Raw genomic sequence first — 18576 nt, forward strand, 5'->3', positions numbered from 1 at the left:
AAATATTTCATATGGGTGACAATGCGGTGTGAACAGAACCACGCAACCCCTCACCTAAATTGTATTTATCGATACTTTAGTGAAATCATACTGGTCACTTCATATCCACTGAGCGCGAAGCGCGACGAAAATATTGGGTTACTCTCAACTTTTATGAAAGGTAAATGCTGATAATACTCCGTCAAAACAGCCACGAAATTCCTATCTTCCTGCTTGGTGGATTAAACTACTTCTATTTGACAAACTGAAAATAGCGAAAAGTAAGTAAGTAGTTCACAAAATATTACGAAGTAGAAGTAGCGGGGAAAAGATCTACTTGAGTAAGTACCAGAAGTAGAGGAAAACTACTCAAGTACTTTAAAAAAGTAAAAGTACTTCGTTACTGACCACCTCTGCTCTTTACTCGAACACCCCTATTTAGAAAATATTATGGTAGCCTATATGGCGCCCTCCCCCAAGGGCCATACATATTGGTCGAAGAACAACACGGAGAAGTGATGTCGGATACGGTATTAACACTTTGCGCGATTAGTAAAAAATATGGCTTATCGTAAAATACTATATAGCAGTGGTCGGGAACCTTTTTCATCTGAAGAGCCATGTTTGCCCTATATTTTCCATTTTAACTCCAAAAGAGCCATACATGTCAATCAATTGTTACGTCACAATTGAAAATTCGTGACGTCATGGTAGTATAAATTTCAACTCCCTACATGTCATTTATCCTGGGCGCCATATTTCTCTGTAAAAACTGGTCTCAGGCTACTAATCATCTTGTGGTAGCGCAATTCATCGTAAATGTATGAGAATTTATAATAATTGATATTAATCTAATATATACCTGTAGCACTGATTCCAAAAAAATCTATATATTGATCGACTTCAGAATTCGGCGGTAACATAAACGTTGCACTACACGCCTATATTTTAACGGCAGTACTAGAAAGCTACTTATCAATGACGAACGTGGGTGGCAAAGCGTTGTTTGTAATTTGGATTTGTAATTGGAATGTCACTTCCAAGGCAGTTCATTTCTCGGCGTAGATCAGGAAGACAATGTGCATTTGAAAACTAGATCGTCATATAGGCGTCCTCATGTCATGCTATTCTCATTGATCAACCAACGTGTAGTGCCATCCAAGATTACGCAGCGCGCGATGCAGGGTACATCGAATTCGCGAGTGATATTAGTCGCTGGCGCGACAGCAACTTAAATTTGAGGATTTTGTAAAGGGGTACAAGCCCTTAACCCTGGATACGCCACTGTCTTGACCTCTCAAATACATGTCTATGCTGCCACGAGTATAATTATTCTAGCCCTTAGAAAACTTACCAACAAATTGCTGCAATATCGACAAAATTAAGTACAAAATTGAAAATATGTCAAAGAGCCATATCTTATACCCAAAAGAGCCATATATGGCTCGCGAGCCATAGGTTCCCGACCACTGCTATATAGGGTAGCTATATTATCGGAAAATATAGAGGCATTACGACTCTTGTAGCCTATAATGTTCTCCAGACAAAATTGAGCTGAAACAAATTAGAATTAAGTATGATACTGGGAATTGAAAGAGAAATATATATGCAATTTCTAAAAGTGGAAAATATATTTCCTGTCTTTTGTCCAGAAAGTTTCAACAGTAGTCTGGTAAAACAGGTGTAAAACTAAGAAAAAGTCAGAGAGTCCACTTATTCATAATAGGACAAGCCATGGGCTGCTAGATTGCAATTTGGTAGTTTCAAACGCTATGATGGGCCATTGTGATGAAATATTTCACATGGGCAACTATGAGGTGTGAACAGAACCACGCAACCCGCTACCTGAGACATTCACCGATACGTTTCGTGAAATCATTATTAGTCTACTGTGCGCGAAGCGCGACGAAAATTCTGGGCTTTATTCAACTTTTATGAAAATTAAATGTTGATACTCAGTGTAAACAGCCCCGAAATTCCTCAGGCTATCTTTCTGATTGGAGGATTAAACTACTTCTACTTGACAAACTGAATATAGCAAAAAATAGATCACAAAATATTACGAAGTAGAAGTAGCGGGGAATTAGATCTACTTGAGTAAGTACCCAAGTAGTGGAAAACTACTTGAGTACTTCAAAAAAGTAGAAGTACGATCGTTACTTACCACCCCTAATATTTTAATATCCTCAAATTTAAAGTCATGAAGTCAACTTGGAACATATTTGTAGTATAAAGGCTACTTATACAATATACAATCATAGCCTTTATAGTACAAATAAGTTGAATTCATGACTATAAATTTGAGGATATTAAAATACCACACGAGGAAAAAGCGAAAGTGCTATCCTTTGTTCAACTCTGTTGATGTTCAATGTTCATACTCCATTTTTAGCTAGGCTGCTATCCTCGTTTTCCCGGAAATTGGAAAAGTCCGCCAAATGCGCAAAATGTACCCCTTTTCGAAAATTCGTCCTCCTTCTCCTTTACAGCTTGTGCAGCTAGGCAAATGGACAGGGTCAACTGAAAATCGGCATAAATGATGCGAAGTAGGTAACGCGGACGTTCGAGCGGGTCATTCGGGAGTCGATTCAGAGCGATGACCTATTTATTTTTATTTTTTAGTCAACACAACAAGATTTCTAGTAAATATTTCAAAGTCAGCTGTTTTCAATTTCCTAAAACTAACTTTTATGATTTTTATAAAGTGTCCTCCGTTCCGGATTCCAAAATATGGTAACACTCGGTCGTGGCTGGAAATGCCGACAATAACCAATATATTTCCGCTTATAATTACATCTCGCATTATTGCAGAATTTCGCCAGTTGGAGATTCGATACAGGAACGAGGGAAAGATGAAGAATGAGGTGTGCTAGTGAAGCAAGTCTGATTTTACGCCGTCGGTTATAGAAGACTTTCTGCGCGTTCGTTGTGACTGGTGGATTTGATCGCATACGAAAAAAATTTGTTTGTAGTACTAGAAACATATAAGATTACTTTAGGAAGTAGGGCAACCAAACAATGCGGCACAGCCGTCGTACAGAGCTCGTAGACTCCTTAGGCCCTTACGTGTGTTGGTAATTTTATGGGTACAGACGTATAGTGGTGCCATTTTCGGCACTGTAGCCTAATGAGATGATCGAATGTCATATTCAATATATGCAGTGGCACCAACGCAGTTTACAATGTATGTTTTTAGATTTCAGGCCATCTGTGGGACGGTCACCCGGGTTGGAATCCCCATCCCGGTACGTTTAGCGTAATATATTTGGTGTGCCAAGAGGGTTCTCAGTGTCACACCTGTGTGCAGTCAGTAGAATCTTTGGTGTGCACGAGACACCGATTCCATATTGGACGGTCACAGATATCGATATAAGCCTATTATACTTTGTATAGAGCATAACGATTGTTGATTTAGAAACTCGTTTGAAAATTTAGCCTTAGATCTGTAGTGCATCACCGTCTATATGTTTTTTTTTCTTTCTGCAGGGTCGTATTTTATCACTCTGATTTAGTGGCAGAGGCCTATGCTATACCTGTTTTGAGGATGACCACCATGTTTCCTTCACCACAACCAAATGCAATGGTGGAGCAATCAACACCACAGAATTTTACACACAATGGAATGCGACCACCCAGGTGAATGATTATTAAAATGAATATAGGCCTACTGACAAGTTACTACATCTTTATAAAATTTTCGATACAATCCTGATAATACTTATTACCTTGGTTTCCACATGCAAACTGGTTACTGAGTGCTTTTTAATAAATGTAGTGTCAAGTTTACCAGGAACTGGAATTGCTGTAGTTTTTCAACTCTATTGGAATGGTTGAACATTAATCATGTCTCCTTGTCTTTCCCGTCATGTGAATATTTGTGACTGTGACGCTTACGTCATTGGCGATCTATTGCTATATTTTATGAGTTCGTTGTGCAATAATTCTATGCTTCTCCCTCCCAAATCAGTTTTAATGTTGTTTCGATTTATCAATGTTCCACTTCGAATTTCGGCCACAAAAGTTGATGGAACGTGGTCATTTCGAGTAAATTTTCAGTGCGTAATTCCAATTGTCAAATGTCAGTGATTCCGTTTTGCGCCATCCCTACCTGATGACCGCATAGCTACGCCATCACCAGTGTGGTCGTTTCTCTGTTTTGACTCCATATTCTATAATTTTGTGTAAAAATTATTGGATTGAATAAATTTGTCTACTTTCCAGCATTGTACATATTCTGCACTTTAGCATATAATGACTTGGTCAAAAATGTTTTTTTCCCTTGAATATTTTCCAAAGCTTTTTAAGATGTGTGGTGATGTTGAGTTAGATGTTCTTAGAAGACTCCATTGTGTTGATATGCTATGCAGACCAATGTATACCATAAGGATATTGGTTGCTGTCGCTGACGATTTATTTATAATATACCGGTATTGTAGTTCTGTACCTCCAAAAAGCTCTTATAATGATATAACGCGCACATAGGCCTACATCGTGCATCATTTTCAAATTTTTGCTCACAGGCAATACACACCATACATATTCCAACCAAACTTTTTGAAACAACAAATGAAGCAACATCGAATGACCCATGATTCCATGATCGGGCCGCCCGGTATGCATCATTCCGTCAGCATGAGCCATACACCACAGTCTACCGGTCACACTCCGAATATAAATCATTCCCAATTGCCAGTGAATTTGGCCGGGTCAATTTTGGACGAGATGAATAAGAAAAAGACCGGGCGCAAAGTCGTAGATTGGTCGTCGTCTTGTGCACTGTATTTACAAGTGAGTGAGATAGCCTAGCAATTGATTTTGCACGTTACTCCCTTAACTTACTCATAGAGGCCTGCAGAAGTACTATTAATTGCTGAGCCGTCTCTTGATTCATGTATTTTGTTCTGTAGAAACAGTTTGTTTTATTGTGCTGTATTTTAGCTTTTCAACTGTGGCATACCCCAGCGACAATATCCCCGTCTCTAACATATCAAAGAATATATTTGTGTTTGTATTTGTATCAATGTGAGCAGCTATATTTTATTGTTTGACATAACAATTTGAGTCGGCCTATTCGATTTCAAGGCGAGTAGTGACAGCGGGTGACTTCGATTCTTTCTAGTACTGATACTGTTTTCTTTGTGACTAGAATGTATACGCCTACCCAAAACAAGGCTAACAATTCTTTGAAGTAATTAGTCCACTCTCAACAATGACATATTAGGATTGGCCATGGCCGCTATGCTATCACACATTGTCAAAGTCCTTAGGCACTAGGAGTTTGAGCACTGGGGAGCACACACAAATCCCCACCATTAGCCTGAACTCAGATATATTGGCACAGAAATGGGTAGCCTATACTGTACTCTGTACATACCTGATATTCTTAAGTTACATATCAAGTGTGTAGTGGCATCAGCTTCCTAATCACAGTGTAAATGGCTAAAAATTGGGTTGCGTGGTTATTGTCATTTGTCAAGTATGCCACCCGTAAATGCCTCGATCACTTGTGCTCATCTTGGAATTGAAGCAGCTGGTACTTGAATTTGTATAGCCCTACATATTTGTCCGTGCTCTCGTATGTCCACCTTGCGTATCTTTCTTTTCATAGTATCACCAATTAATACCAGTGTACTATAGTCTTTCAAAGCCCCTTTCTCACTGACTTTTGTTTTACAGAATCGAAGATTTCAACGTGGCGATCGAGACATACCGGAGTTGATACCTCATCCTTCATTTGCTTTGGAAATGCAGTCAGTTTTTGCTTACCGAAATAATCCGATGACGAGCATCACGTCGAAATTCGTCAGGAGTGCCACAAACAAGATGAAGTGTCCGGTATACAAGGTAAATGGGTGAAGCACCTGTCACAACTAGAATAGATGTCAATAACACCTCATCTCTCAATAACTTCTTGAATGTCCTCAATTGAATACTTTTCGATGTAGCGTCGAATGCTGCGACTCTCTCAAAGACATGTTTATACTGCCATGATAATAATTATTTTGGCCGTCATAAAAATTTACCAACGAGTTGCCGCAATGTTGATAAATTTGTCTATGTTATACCCAAAAGAGCCATAGGTTCATGACCACCGATTTAGATCATCTAGATTCTAGACATATGTGTATCTGTCCATTTTCAAAAATAAGATTGGAGTGGGTCTGGTCCTAATTAGTGGGAGAAATAACTTGAAATCCGTTAGCAGGCCAGTAGCATATTCCAAGTTGACCGGTAAACTTGAAATGTATTTTCTGTTCTTCGTGCAGGTTGTTTGGACGCCAGACGGAAGGCGACTGGTAACGGGGTCTGCCAGTGGAGAGTTTACACTTTGGAATGGAACCGCGTTCAATTTTGAAACAATTCTTCAGGTGAATGGCGTAGAGAGAATATTATGATCTTTTTACGCTCCAGCCTTCTGAGGACACATGTTTGAAATGCTCAGTGTCAAACCTGTCTGTCTATTTACCGGAATGTTGAGTCCTATTCTTTTGTTATCGATAGGCTTGAACCCTGTTTGGGTTGTAAAGACCGGACTTGATCTGTAGACGACAAGCGCTGCCCACTGCCCATTCCGTGCACAAAATGCAGACGTTAAGAGATGCGCATTTATGATGTATTTGCAGGCTCACGATTCGCCCGTCCGTGCGATGGCTTGGTCCAAACACGAAAGCTGGCTCATTACCGGCGACAACCAGGGATACATAAAATATTGGCAATTGAACATGAACAACGTGAAAATGTATCAAGCGCACAAGGACCAGGCTTGCCGCTCGGTGAGGTGAGTGACGGCGAGGAATGACGTTTACGGCGGCGCGGTGTGATCTTTTGTTTGTGTTTCCAGTTTTGGGCCTACGGACCATAAATTTGTCACCGCCAGCGACGACGGCACCGTCCGGGTTTGGGATTTCTTGCGATGTCACGAGGAAAGAATCCTGCGTGGCCACGGCGCCGACGTGAAACAGGTATGTTCGACAGTTGATGTGTGACTTTTTTGTCGGCTGAAATCTCGGAATAACGGCCGATATTATATATCGAGTGTAATGTAATGAGAAATGCGTGTTTTTTTGACATTCGTCAAAAAGCCTTGTAGTTTAATATTAATATTAATAATATTGCGAATACACATTTTTCAATTACATAATCTGACTTTAAAATCATGGCAAAACCTTTCAATAATGCGAGTTCCGATCTTATTAGTTGGATTTTGCAAAATAGAAAGCAGTTTTGAGATAAATTGGTACCCGGAAGTTGGTAGTATTTTGGGTTAGTTGCGACTCACAAGTGTACACTATACGATGGACTGGACTTCTTGCAATTTCAAAAGTAGCTATCTTAAATTATCTGGTTAAAGTGCGTAACCTCACGGCCGAATCTACTTTTTCTGATTACATACTGTCGAGTGAATATGTCGGCCCTTATATTTACTATAGGGTTATCATATTTTGGAATCGGAAAAGGAGGACCCTTTTCATAATTTTCAAACTCGAAATACCGGAGAAAAATCTTGAAAAAATGTTAAATTTTTCGCACTTCGTTGTCGGTTGACCAAAAAAAGGTCAACTCTCCCGCTCGGCGCCCAACATACAGTTTCCTGTCACATTGTCAGGTGGTTGACTAAAAGGTCAACTTTCCGGCTCAGCTCCTGAAATGGCCGCTTTACTTCGGTGCTGATTTACAGTATCTCGGTCCAATTTGACCAAAATTCTCAAAAAAGACGACATTTCGGCGTCCTCCGAGGACATTTTCAAAAACCTGAAAAAGGAAGACAGATGCTCCCAAAGGAGGACGTATGGTAACCCTAATTTACTGCTACGACCATTTACTATCGCATAAAGTAGTTTTGACATGTCTCAGGAATCATTTCTTGTAATTGAGTATAAAATTTACACTTGTACTTATACTTCTAATTAAGTAAAAATGCTGACTATAACGGGACACTGTAAAACCCGCAAAACCTGTGAAACTAGCAGGGTTTTGCGGGTTACTACTAGGAGGGTTTTGCGGTTGACTAGCAGGGTTTTACGGGTGATAAAGCGGATTTTTGCGGGTTTTGAGGGTGAACAGCAGGGTTTTGCAGTTGACTAGGAGGGTTTTGCGGTTGAATAGCAGGGTTTTGCGGGTGGCCCTACTGGAATCTCGGTACGTTTTGCCTGATATATCAGGTGGGCAGCGATGATTCTCCAAGTTGAAGTAATGTAATAAAAAATAATAATAAAAGAAAACATAGTGTGAGCACACTCCGCACAGGACACCGATTCCATGCAGGGCGGGTGGCAAAACGGATTTTGCGGTTAACTAGCAGGGTTTTGCGGGTGATAAAGCGGGGTGAATAGCAGGGATTTGCGGCTGACTAGCAGGGTTTTGCGGGTGATAAAGCGGATTTTTGCAGGTGAATAGCAGGATTTTGCGGGTGAATAGCAGGGTTTTGCCGTTGACTAGGAGGGTTTTGCGGTTGAATAGCAGGGTTTTGCGGGTGGCCCTACTGGAATCTCGGTACGTTTTGCCTGATATATCAGGTGGGCAGCGATGATTCTCCAAGTTGAAGTAATGTAATAAAAAATAATAAAAATTAAACATAGTGTGAGCACACTCAGCACAGGACACCGATTCCATACAGGGCGGGTGGCAAAACGGATTTTGCGGTTAAGTAGCAGGGTTTTGCGGGTGATAAAGCGGGTTTTGCGGGTGGCGCACATAACAATACCAACAAAAGCAAGGCATACTCAGGTAATGTGTGTATCTTTTACAATATCATTCCTTCATGGCAAAAGTGTTTCGGTAATCTAATTCTACCTTTATCCATTGTTTTGTCACCAATTGGAAAACTCCGAATGCCAAAATTGCTGACTTGATGTACCAAGACCATAAACACACTCGAGCAAACAATCTCAATTCCCAATGATTTGCTGGTTTTGCGTACAGATATTTGGGTTTCCTTTCGTTAATAATTATCCATTCCATGATTTCTACCTCGCGAGATAGTGTAATGGTTGTGCGTCCGGCTTCTCGATCGGTAGGTCGTGGGTTCGACTCCCGGCCGGGTCATACCAAAGAATCGAAAACTGGTATCCGCGGCTATCCTGCTAGGCGCAATCAGCAATCACGGATAGCATGGAGGAGAAAAAAACCGGGGTGCAGACTAGATGACCTTACTATAAAGGCCGTATCGCATCTTCGTCGTCAAAGCATCTCGATGGTGCAGGCGATAAAGAATACCATATCTCTCTCTTTCTTCTTGGGGCCATGAAGTGATGATATTGTAAAAGAAAAGATACACACATTACCTGAATATGCCTTGCTTTTGTGGGTATTGTTATGTGTGCCACCCGGAAAACCCTGCTAGTCACCCGCAAAACCCTGCTAGTTAACCGCAAAATCCGTTTTGCCACCCGCCCTGTATGGAATCGGTGTCCTGTGCTCACTCACACTATGTTTTATTTTATTATTATTTTTTATTACATTACTTCAACTTGGAGAATCGTTGCTGCCCACCTGATATATCAGGCAAAACGTACCCAGATTCCAGTAGGGCCACCCGCAAAACCCTGCTATTCAACCACAAAACCCTCCTAGTCAACCGCAAAACCCTGCTATTCACCCCGCTTTGTCACCCGCAAAACCCTGCTAGTAGTAACCCGCAAAACCCTGCTAGTTCTGCAGGTTTTGCGGGTTTTACAGGTTTTGTGGGTTTTGCGGGTTTTACAATGTCCCGACTATAACCACCTCTGGCTATTACACCGGTAAAATTCTCCTGTTAAACAAATACGTTCTTTCGCGTCAGGTCGCCTGGCATCCGATGAAGGGGATCGTGGCGTCGGCGAGTAAAGACTTGCACACGCCCGTCAAGCTGTGGGACCCGAAAAGCGGACAGAGTCTCATCACTCTGTAAGTGTTGGCGACGGCGGCTTTATCCGTAGCATATTATCGATCCTCTCTCTGTTGACAGTCACGCTCACAAAGGCACTGTGATGGATGTGAAGTGGAATCGGAACGGAAATTGGTTGCTCTCCGCTTCGAGGGATCATCTCGTGAAACTTTACGACATCAGAAATTTGAAACAGGAAATGCAGGTGTGTGCAAATGTAGGCCTAACTCATACAGTAACTATGGTTTTCTGTGCTTTGTTTGGGACTACTATTTAATCAGAGGTTGTCTGTAACTAAGTACTTCTACTTCTAGTATATTTGCCTACTTACACTAATTCCTCAAGTATTTGTATCTTAGACTACTTATACATGACTGTTTTCTAGGCAAAACTACTTGTGCACTAAGTATCAATACTTTGACCACGTCTGCTTATAATGTAGGCTACTTGTAAATAGTTTGGAAGGCAATTTTTGGTACGTGGCAATTGATATGACTATTCTACCTTTGGCCTTGGACTGCGTTTACGCGTGCCTCTCTGGTCGTTTCGATTTCTAAGTCTAGTGTGCATTTTTTTGGCCTATTTCGTGCCTTTGATTCCCCTGTGGTTTTGGTTCAGACAATGTCAACTATGTGTACTATTTGGCGGATGTGGTCAAGTGGATAGTACTCGGGTAGAAGTAGAAGTGATGCTGTAAATTTCTTCAATTACAAACAAGTAGAAGTAACAATTTTCAAGACACCTGGAAGCTACCTGTGGTAGATGTAGAAAGCTAGAGCTATTCTAAGTACTCACAGATATATCCTTGTCAATTGCCGGTGGAAAACATTTACAAATTTTGTGTGTTGGCAGGTATTTCGCGGTCACAAGAAAGAAGCGTTTTCAGTAGCTTGGCACCCAATACACGAAAACCTGTTTGCCAGCGGAGGCTCGGAAGGCAGTATTCTGTTTTGGCATGTCGGGTAAGGAGTGTCCGTGTTGTTTAATACACGTAAAATACAAGCCCAAGCTTTCAAACAGTGAAGAGAAAGAAGCCGGTGCCCTGGAAGGCGCACATGATAGTTTGATATGGAGTTTGGAATGGCATCCTCTGGGACATGTACTGGTGTCTGGATCTAACGACCACAGCACGTAAGGACTAGTTGCTAAATATTCGCTTGCTGTATCAGGGAAATTCCATCGAATCTTGGTCAAAGACTGATTGATTGCTCCATTAGGACTTCCTGCAATAGGTGGTTAACTGCTGTTACTATTGTGTGACCACTAAGGACTCGAATGAATCTTATCGCATAAGTTAGGACATTTTTCTGCTGTCTTGTGGAGTTGCACTGCGGCAACTAGATTCACGGACTTAATATTTGTATATTTGCATATCTACTATTATTGTGGGTCGCTGTGGGCAGCGGTTTCTAACCTGTGTAGGAAGATGTCAGGTAAGGACCGCAGATTTTTCATCCATGATAATTATCGATGGATGTTGTTTCTATTTTAAAAATATTTACTCCATCGAAAGTAGCTGTTATCCTGGTGTGCTTGCATAGCACATTCACAAACATATGCTTTAGAACCGGCTATGATGTTAATACTGCATAGACGACATTCAGCATTTGTTACATCCCGTTTCTGTTGTGCCATCATTGTGAAGGTGTGCGCGCTGCGGCAAATTAATAGAATTAGTGATGTAAATCTACTTGAAATCTTGATAAATTGAGATCTGTGTATTGTACACCAGTTGGTTCACTGTTTTTCAAATTCGAGTCTATTCTGTCTTGTGACGTCGACAGAAAATTCTGGACGCGAAGCAAGCCCGGAGATTTAATGCGGGACCGGTACAATCAAGCGTTACTGCCACAGACGCACGACGACACTTCCACCACCGTCGGGACGTCGAGGACTGTCGATCCTGCGAACGAAAGCCCCTTCATCCCAGGTGGGAAGCCGCGTGGTTAGGTTATTAGCTAACAATGAGTGGTAGGATCCAAAATATTTCTAATAAATTAGAACCTCTATCGGAGATACTAAGACAATGCGGATTGCTGACTGCGAAGTAAGTTCATCTAAATGCACCATTTCCGTGGTCATTCCACTCAATTCGTTTTCATTAGTGGCAAAATATTTCCTAAATGTCGTATTCAATTCACGGTATGACTGATGTGCCCTACTGGTGAGTGTCAGTCAAAAATCTTTTAGTGAATTTCAATATGTATTAAAGTTCTGTACCTCCAAGATTCACTTTTAGTCAATTAGTTTACAATATGAACAATGAACACAGACTTGGACAACTATGCGGTGCCAGTTGTGTAATTACAGTGAAATGCCTATAATCTGCAGATGAGCATGACCATTTGATATGAACTGAACTTATTTATATCGTTGTATTTCTTTGAAATTAGGAATTCAATTCAATTTCCAAGTTTTCGCGAATTCGGTCGAGTATCACTCATTATAATGTGAAAGCAGCAGGAATGGTGTTGAATGTTCAAATATGTACATGTTAGGTGACCGCAAAGAATAGAATGCTAGTTCTTCATCACATCAAATGTTATTTGGTCCTTTTTCGGACATACCGATTTAGTTGCACTTTGTGACAATGCTGCGATTTGATCACGCCGTCACATATATGTCATTTTCATTTACGTGTGCGGCTTTACACTACATGTTTTGTGTGCTGCGATGATAACGATCGAGGTTTACAGCTGTCCACTGTGAAAAATACTATAATTCTAACATATTCTCATTGGTAAATCAACCGTTAGTTGTAAGGTGCATATAATTTCAGTATCTATAAATTATTTCTCACTACTCGACTCAAATCATTGTAATTAATACTCGATTCAAGTAGAGTGCTCGAAGTATCGTGTCCAGCATCAATTGTTTCGTGTAATTATAAAGCTCTGTACCCTGGATGGCTTGCTGAAATATCGTCGAACTATTTCAGGGATGGGAGACGCCGATGTCGCGGAAGCAGAAGTAGCCAAGAGGGAGCAGGAAGAGCAGAAATACGGAATCCCTGGTCTGGACTGGTCCTACGAAGAGAAAAACGAGTTTGAACGAAAGATACTGAACCAGCACGACCGCAAAAAAGCGCCCTACGCACGCCCGGTGCCGAGAGCGTTCGTGGCGGCGTGGGAGGCCAACAAGGAGGGACGGCCGGCCGACAGGGACCGACCGAGGTCGCCTCGTTTTCGAGAATTCGAACGGGACCAGAGAAGGTGGCGAGATCGACGTGACGACCGTCCTAGAGACTGGGGCCGCGGGCCGATGCGGCATGGTCCCGAACACCGCCCCAACCCGGACGATGACAGGGTTTACGTGGACGGGATCGAAGTCGGGCCTGATTTTGACCCGGAACGTATAAAAAGTGGCCCGGACAATCCGCGACCGCCTGGTCCGGACCACCCTCCCCTACCACCTCCCGCGGGGCCCGGAATGTCACCGCCGAGAGGTAGGCGTTTAAGCGATGTTCCGCCACCCACAGGCGGCCCCGGTCCAATTAGAGATTTTGAGGAGAAACGCAGGATGAGAGAGAATCTTTACGCAGAGGTGGCTAGAAGCGGTAATGAAAGAGATATCGAGTTGTTGAGAGAGCTGGAGGAATACGGGTTGCCTTTGGAAGAGGAAGAATTGTTTTTCGATCCGAATGTGCCCAGAATGGGTGGTGTAAACGAGATGGACAGAGCTGGGCCCGGTCCCGCGGACCACCCCTTTCCGAGAGACCGGCCGCCGATGGACGGCAGGATGATGGACGGGCCACCACCTATAATGCGGGGCTTTCCGGACAGGGATGGGGAGAGATTCCGCCACCCAGACCGGGGCAGGCCTCGGAGTCCGCCAAGAATGACCAGGGGCAACGGCCCACCAAGGTGACCGGGCTCTGTCGGTAGGCCCGAGCAGGCCATTGATTTGTCGCGCGCCCACTGTCGGGACCCCAGTTTGCGAACTGCGGGAAGACGCCTGTGAAATTTTGCGTCAAAAGCCGAGAGCTACATGACAGGGGTTCTTGAACTTAGTTGAACAACTGCTTGGTCACTAAAAAGATATAGCAGTCAACACTACCGTCCAGCCCTAATGACCTCGTAATTTTATGGTCGTTCGTTGGCAATTTATGGTCTGGTCCCCTTGAAACTAGTCCGCTGACCCCAGTTTGAGAATCCCTGTCGCAGAAGTTCGCTCTATTGACAATCGTATGTCGTGACATGCAGAGAGTATTTTTTTCGGTATGGTTCAATTTCGTACATTCTGTGAGTAATCATATTAAAGAGAAAAATCTCGTTTCCTCGCGTTATCACACTTCCACGGGAGTTCAGTATTGTACATTCTGTGAGTGACCGTAGTAAAAAGAGAAAAATCTCATTGCCGCGTGTGCCGTCACGCTTCCGTGAGGTCGTCGTTAAAATACAGGTGAATTCCGGGGGTCCATTGTTCGCAGTCCATGCTCAACTCGTAGAGCTGTTCGTCTTGGTCGACGATTCCGTTCTCCTCGAGCGTCCTTTTCATATCTAGAGGAACACCGTCGTACTTCCAAGTGTAGCTTTTCGCGTGGGCGTTGAATTTCAGGTAGCGTTGCAGTATCTCTTCCATGTTCTCTTCCGAGCAAACCTTGAAATTTGTATGGTGTTATACATGGATAAAACTGATAACTACCACCTTCACCGATAAACCCGATATTCAAAAGGTATGGCATATTTCTGAAACTTCAGAGCATATATATGACGGACTTTATAGTGATTGCTATGCTTGGGCATGAAATAGAAGACTGTGTCTGGACAGCACCTGTAAGTAAGTAATATATAAATTTTTCCAGTCTAAGTCAAATATTGTAGTGACATCACTCAAATTGGCGATATTTAAATCTAATGGCTCATACTGATATTTCTTACAAAGTGTGATACCAATGAGCTGATATAATGATTATAGTTGGTCAAACCCTAGTTATATATATATGAATATATCTATAAATACTGACTTGAAGCCAGCGCTGCGTTAAGTTACCTCTATGGATTGTTCTTGTGATGTTAAGGTGTTCACGATTCTGACGAATCTTGTCTTGATACTCAGCACGCCGACCTCGTACTTGTTATCCTTCCACCAGGGCCGGCCGAAGTCATTGGCCCAGTCAGAATTGGGTAATGGTGGAGGTACATGGACAAATCTGCCTAGAGGAGTGTAGTACTTTCGAATTCCGGTTTTCTTGTCTATGTGAGTTCGGATCTGGGTGGAAAGAGATGGACGCCTTCAATACATATTACCAGATGCTGGGATTTGTTGAATATACGTTACTTCTTCAGCTCCAAATCAAAAGTGCATACATAAGTAGGCCTACAACACATACGCATCCTCGTAGTCGAACTACCATATGTTCAGCACAAATTACATAAGAACACATGTATAGCTGTATCTTAGTTGGACGACAACGTGACAGTCGGTGAGAAAATCCACATTCAAGTAGAAATGCATGCAGTTTCTACTGAATGGATACTAGTCAGCGCGCGAGATTATCGGACTACGATCTGACATCGACTTGCCTACCGACACATGCTACAGTTACGTTCATCGCTTGTCGTTTTATGATAGCTTCTATATTACTTTTCCCTCAGTTTGCGAGTCTCTGCTCTAGGTCATGGTGAGTGCCTGATTAAACACTAATCCAAGTCATTTCGACAACTTCCTATCTTATCATAATATCGTAATCTTGTGGTGATTTTGAATTGATAAAAATATCGCTAAAGGTTTATTATTATCAATGTTTTGAACTCACATCCGCTATTTTCTCATCAAACCAGTGTGAAATGTCTTTTCCGGCGTTGCTGATGATGGGTTTGAGCAGTACATCCCCTAAATAATGAATTTTTATATATCGATCCGATACTATTAAACCTATCACCGACTACGTGAGCCTACCTGAATATTCCTCACACAGTGGCGTCAAATCATACACCTTGCCTAGATATGAGACCCACAAGTCCTTGATGGTGTTATGTAACCCAACTTCACCAGGAGTAAAGAAAGATGGACGTTTGTTTCCTTGACGCATGGCGACGGGGCTGTTCTAGATCTAAGAAAACAGTTTATACGCCGATCATTTCGTTCCAAATTTGTTGCAGGAGTCGTACTGGAGTTCCGCTTCTGTAAGTTCACCATGGTTACGTTGAAGTCATTCATGTGCATCGAGAATTCGTTTTAACCACTGAGCTATATCGTCATCATTGGTTTATTTTATATTTATATAAACGGGCAGACGACTAGGCGAGTGCATTCATTTTCCCCGATTAATTCTTCTAATGTGGAGATATTCGCTATTCAAGCACCAACTAAGACTGTAAATTAGCAACTGACAGCATTAAAACATCGATATCATTCGGCAGTTGAGACCAGAGATGAGCAATATGAGCATGGATTTGGATTGGAGAAGTCCCGATTTCAGGATTTTGCTCGGGTTAGGATTGGATTGTGGATTTGGAATTGAGCATGTAATTTCTAAGAATTTAGAACGTTTATGTGATTTTTCAGTATAATTTCAGTCATTATTTGACGTGAACTTGGATTTCGATTGACATAATAAGAAATACATCTGGATCTAGACTTGACTCCTAAATCCAGAACTTGTCTGATGGGGTGACGAAATGTTACCAACGAGTTACTCTACCAAAGTTCAAGCCAGTATTTTTCACTCTTAATTTACTTACTAACCACCAATTTTATGTAATCATCATAAGTGGGCAGAGCAATATGTTGAAGATGCAATAGGCAAATAAGTGTCGGTTCTCTGCTCAATTCCTAATGCAAATTTGTGATTTTCTTACTGTGTGGAATAATATAATTCTCGCAATACTTCAATATTGATCAATGCAAATGCATATCGCCGACAGCGAGATACAGAATACGAATGCTCGAGCTTGACGGTTTCTATTGCGGCAATCAATCAATCAATCATTGGGTTATAATTTTCATCTGAACAAGTTACACACAATGTACAATGCGATAACACACAATGCGATGTAACGAACAGATAGGAGGATGTCGAACGACACGCATCGGTAGCGATCCTTTACTCTAACATCCACCTCGGCCCAGAGTGCCCGATGTCACAGTTCTTTTCGATGTTGATCTTTTTTGAAGCCGCGGTCCTTTCTACTAGTTCTTTCCATTCCTTGTGAGTGCTTTCTTTCTTCGGGTCTTTTTTCTTGGCTTTTTCTGGGGAAGAGGAGCCCAGATGAACCTCCGATCGGAAACGAACCCGGTCCACCTGTCTAGTAGGCGCTCATCGTTACCACTATGCTATCGCTATGGAGGCAAAGTTGGAAAATGTATATAGGAAATGAGGTCTGCATCTCTCACGAACTGATTTGTCAGACCAGAATTTTCTCGTCATGAATATTTGATATCGCGGTAGATTTACGGAACTTAAGTCCTCAAGAAATCGAAAGGCTTTTGACCAGAGATTTCTAGAAATCCCCACTTTCGACGAAGAGTCAGTCACGTGGCATTATGCCAAAATGTGTATTTTAAATGTGTACATTGTACAATCGTTCTCGGAGCACGAAGCATCTGTGTTATTCGTTATAACCTAATTCGTTACCATGGCGATACCGCGACTCACGTCGCATATCCAGGGCTCTTCAACCGGGTGCTTCCTACACCCGAGAGTAGTGGTTCCCAACCTGTGGTACGCGTACGGGTGTGCAATATCGTACAATATGTTCATGTAGGCTGTACTATGGTAAGCTAGTACGTTTCATTCTTTTTGTGATATCATAAGCAAATGTTTCTCTTCATATAAACGTTGGTAATGGACTTATTATTGATTCCTTTCGGAGTAGAACAGGATGGAGTTGACATGTGTGCGCGATACCTGTCTATAATGATTCTTAAGGAAACCACCGAGAGAGCTCAAAAATATTGAATTGGTACTTTCTGCAAGATGCTTATAAACAGCGCAGTGTACATCATTGCAGGGGCGTAGCCAGGGTGTCTCGTTCGGGAACCACTGTGCTAGATGGTGGTCCGGTAACCTCGAGCCCTGATTAGTATGGCAAGTTTTTGTTGCAGTTAAATCCGTGGAAAGTTGCATTTATTTTTGACAAAAGTTGCAATAAAAAGTTGCATTCATTTTTTCACAAAAGTTGCACTAAAAGACCATATTTTGCTCGGTTGACTAAAAAAAAGGTCAACTTCTCAGTTCCACTCCTGATTGACTGAAAAAAAGGTTAATTTTCCGGCTCAGCTCCCGAAATACCCGTAAGAGCGTTACTTCAGTGCTGATTTACGGTATCGCAGTCGAATTTGGCCGTGAATTTCACCTAAATCGAAAATACTTTAATGTTGCAAAAAGTTGCATGAAAGAAAATGGACAAAAGTTGCAAAAAGTTGCACTATAAGATTCCTTCAAACAGCTTAAAACAGCATTCTACATATCTTCCGAGTATTTAGGAAGCTGCTGGAAGCTGTAAAAAAAGTTGCAAAAGTTGCAAAAACTTGCCCTACTGATTAGTATTTAGCATTTCAAATAAGTTGCAGCCTTGTTCATCAATATTTCAAGATGCCAGAAGAGTACAACTTGCAGGCGTACGACGTTAAACAATAATTATGCGGCCCTCAACACATAATTAAATTAGCGCCTGTTGGCGACCGCTGGTTCCTAAATCTTTGAGAGAATTATAACTTGGAAATTTCATTCACAGTAGGCGCGATTCAGGGTGACTAGGATTTTTCATATTAAATATAATAAAGAG

At 41.8% G+C, this 18576-nt stretch overlaps 2 protein-coding genes across 2 annotated transcripts; one reads left to right on the forward strand and one right to left on the reverse strand.

Moving 5' to 3' along the window:
- Positions 1–3432: 3432 nt before the first annotated feature.
- On the forward strand, positions 3433–14118 carry LOC145456146 (pre-mRNA 3' end processing protein WDR33-like). The gene is made up of 12 exons (XM_080334209.1): positions 3433–3615; positions 4500–4767; positions 5656–5823; positions 6246–6347; positions 6603–6757; positions 6821–6941; positions 9761–9864; positions 9926–10049; positions 10697–10806; positions 10865–10975; positions 11629–11774; positions 12783–14118. The coding sequence occupies exons 1-12, from the start codon at positions 3524–3526 to the stop codon at positions 13709–13711; spliced, it is 2430 nt and encodes an 809-aa protein (XP_080190335.1). The 5' UTR covers positions 3433–3523; the 3' UTR covers positions 13712–14118.
- LOC145456149 (cytochrome b5 domain-containing protein 1-like) lies at positions 14004–15975 on the reverse strand. Its single transcript, XM_080334213.1, has 4 exons — positions 15746–15975; positions 15603–15679; positions 14837–15055; positions 14004–14443 (listed from the first exon to the last, which is right to left on the reverse strand). Exons 1-4 carry the CDS (start codon positions 15876–15878, stop codon positions 14213–14215), a joined length of 660 nt encoding a protein of 219 aa, XP_080190339.1. The 5' UTR covers positions 15879–15975; the 3' UTR covers positions 14004–14212.
- Positions 15976–18576: the final 2601 nt, after the last annotated feature.

This window comes from Botryllus schlosseri, chromosome 14 (assembly GCF_051294905.1).
Source record: "Botryllus schlosseri isolate E-star chromosome 14, Bs_hap1, whole genome shotgun sequence".
In the NCBI taxonomy this organism is placed as follows: Eukaryota; Metazoa; Chordata; class Ascidiacea; order Stolidobranchia; family Styelidae; genus Botryllus; species Botryllus schlosseri.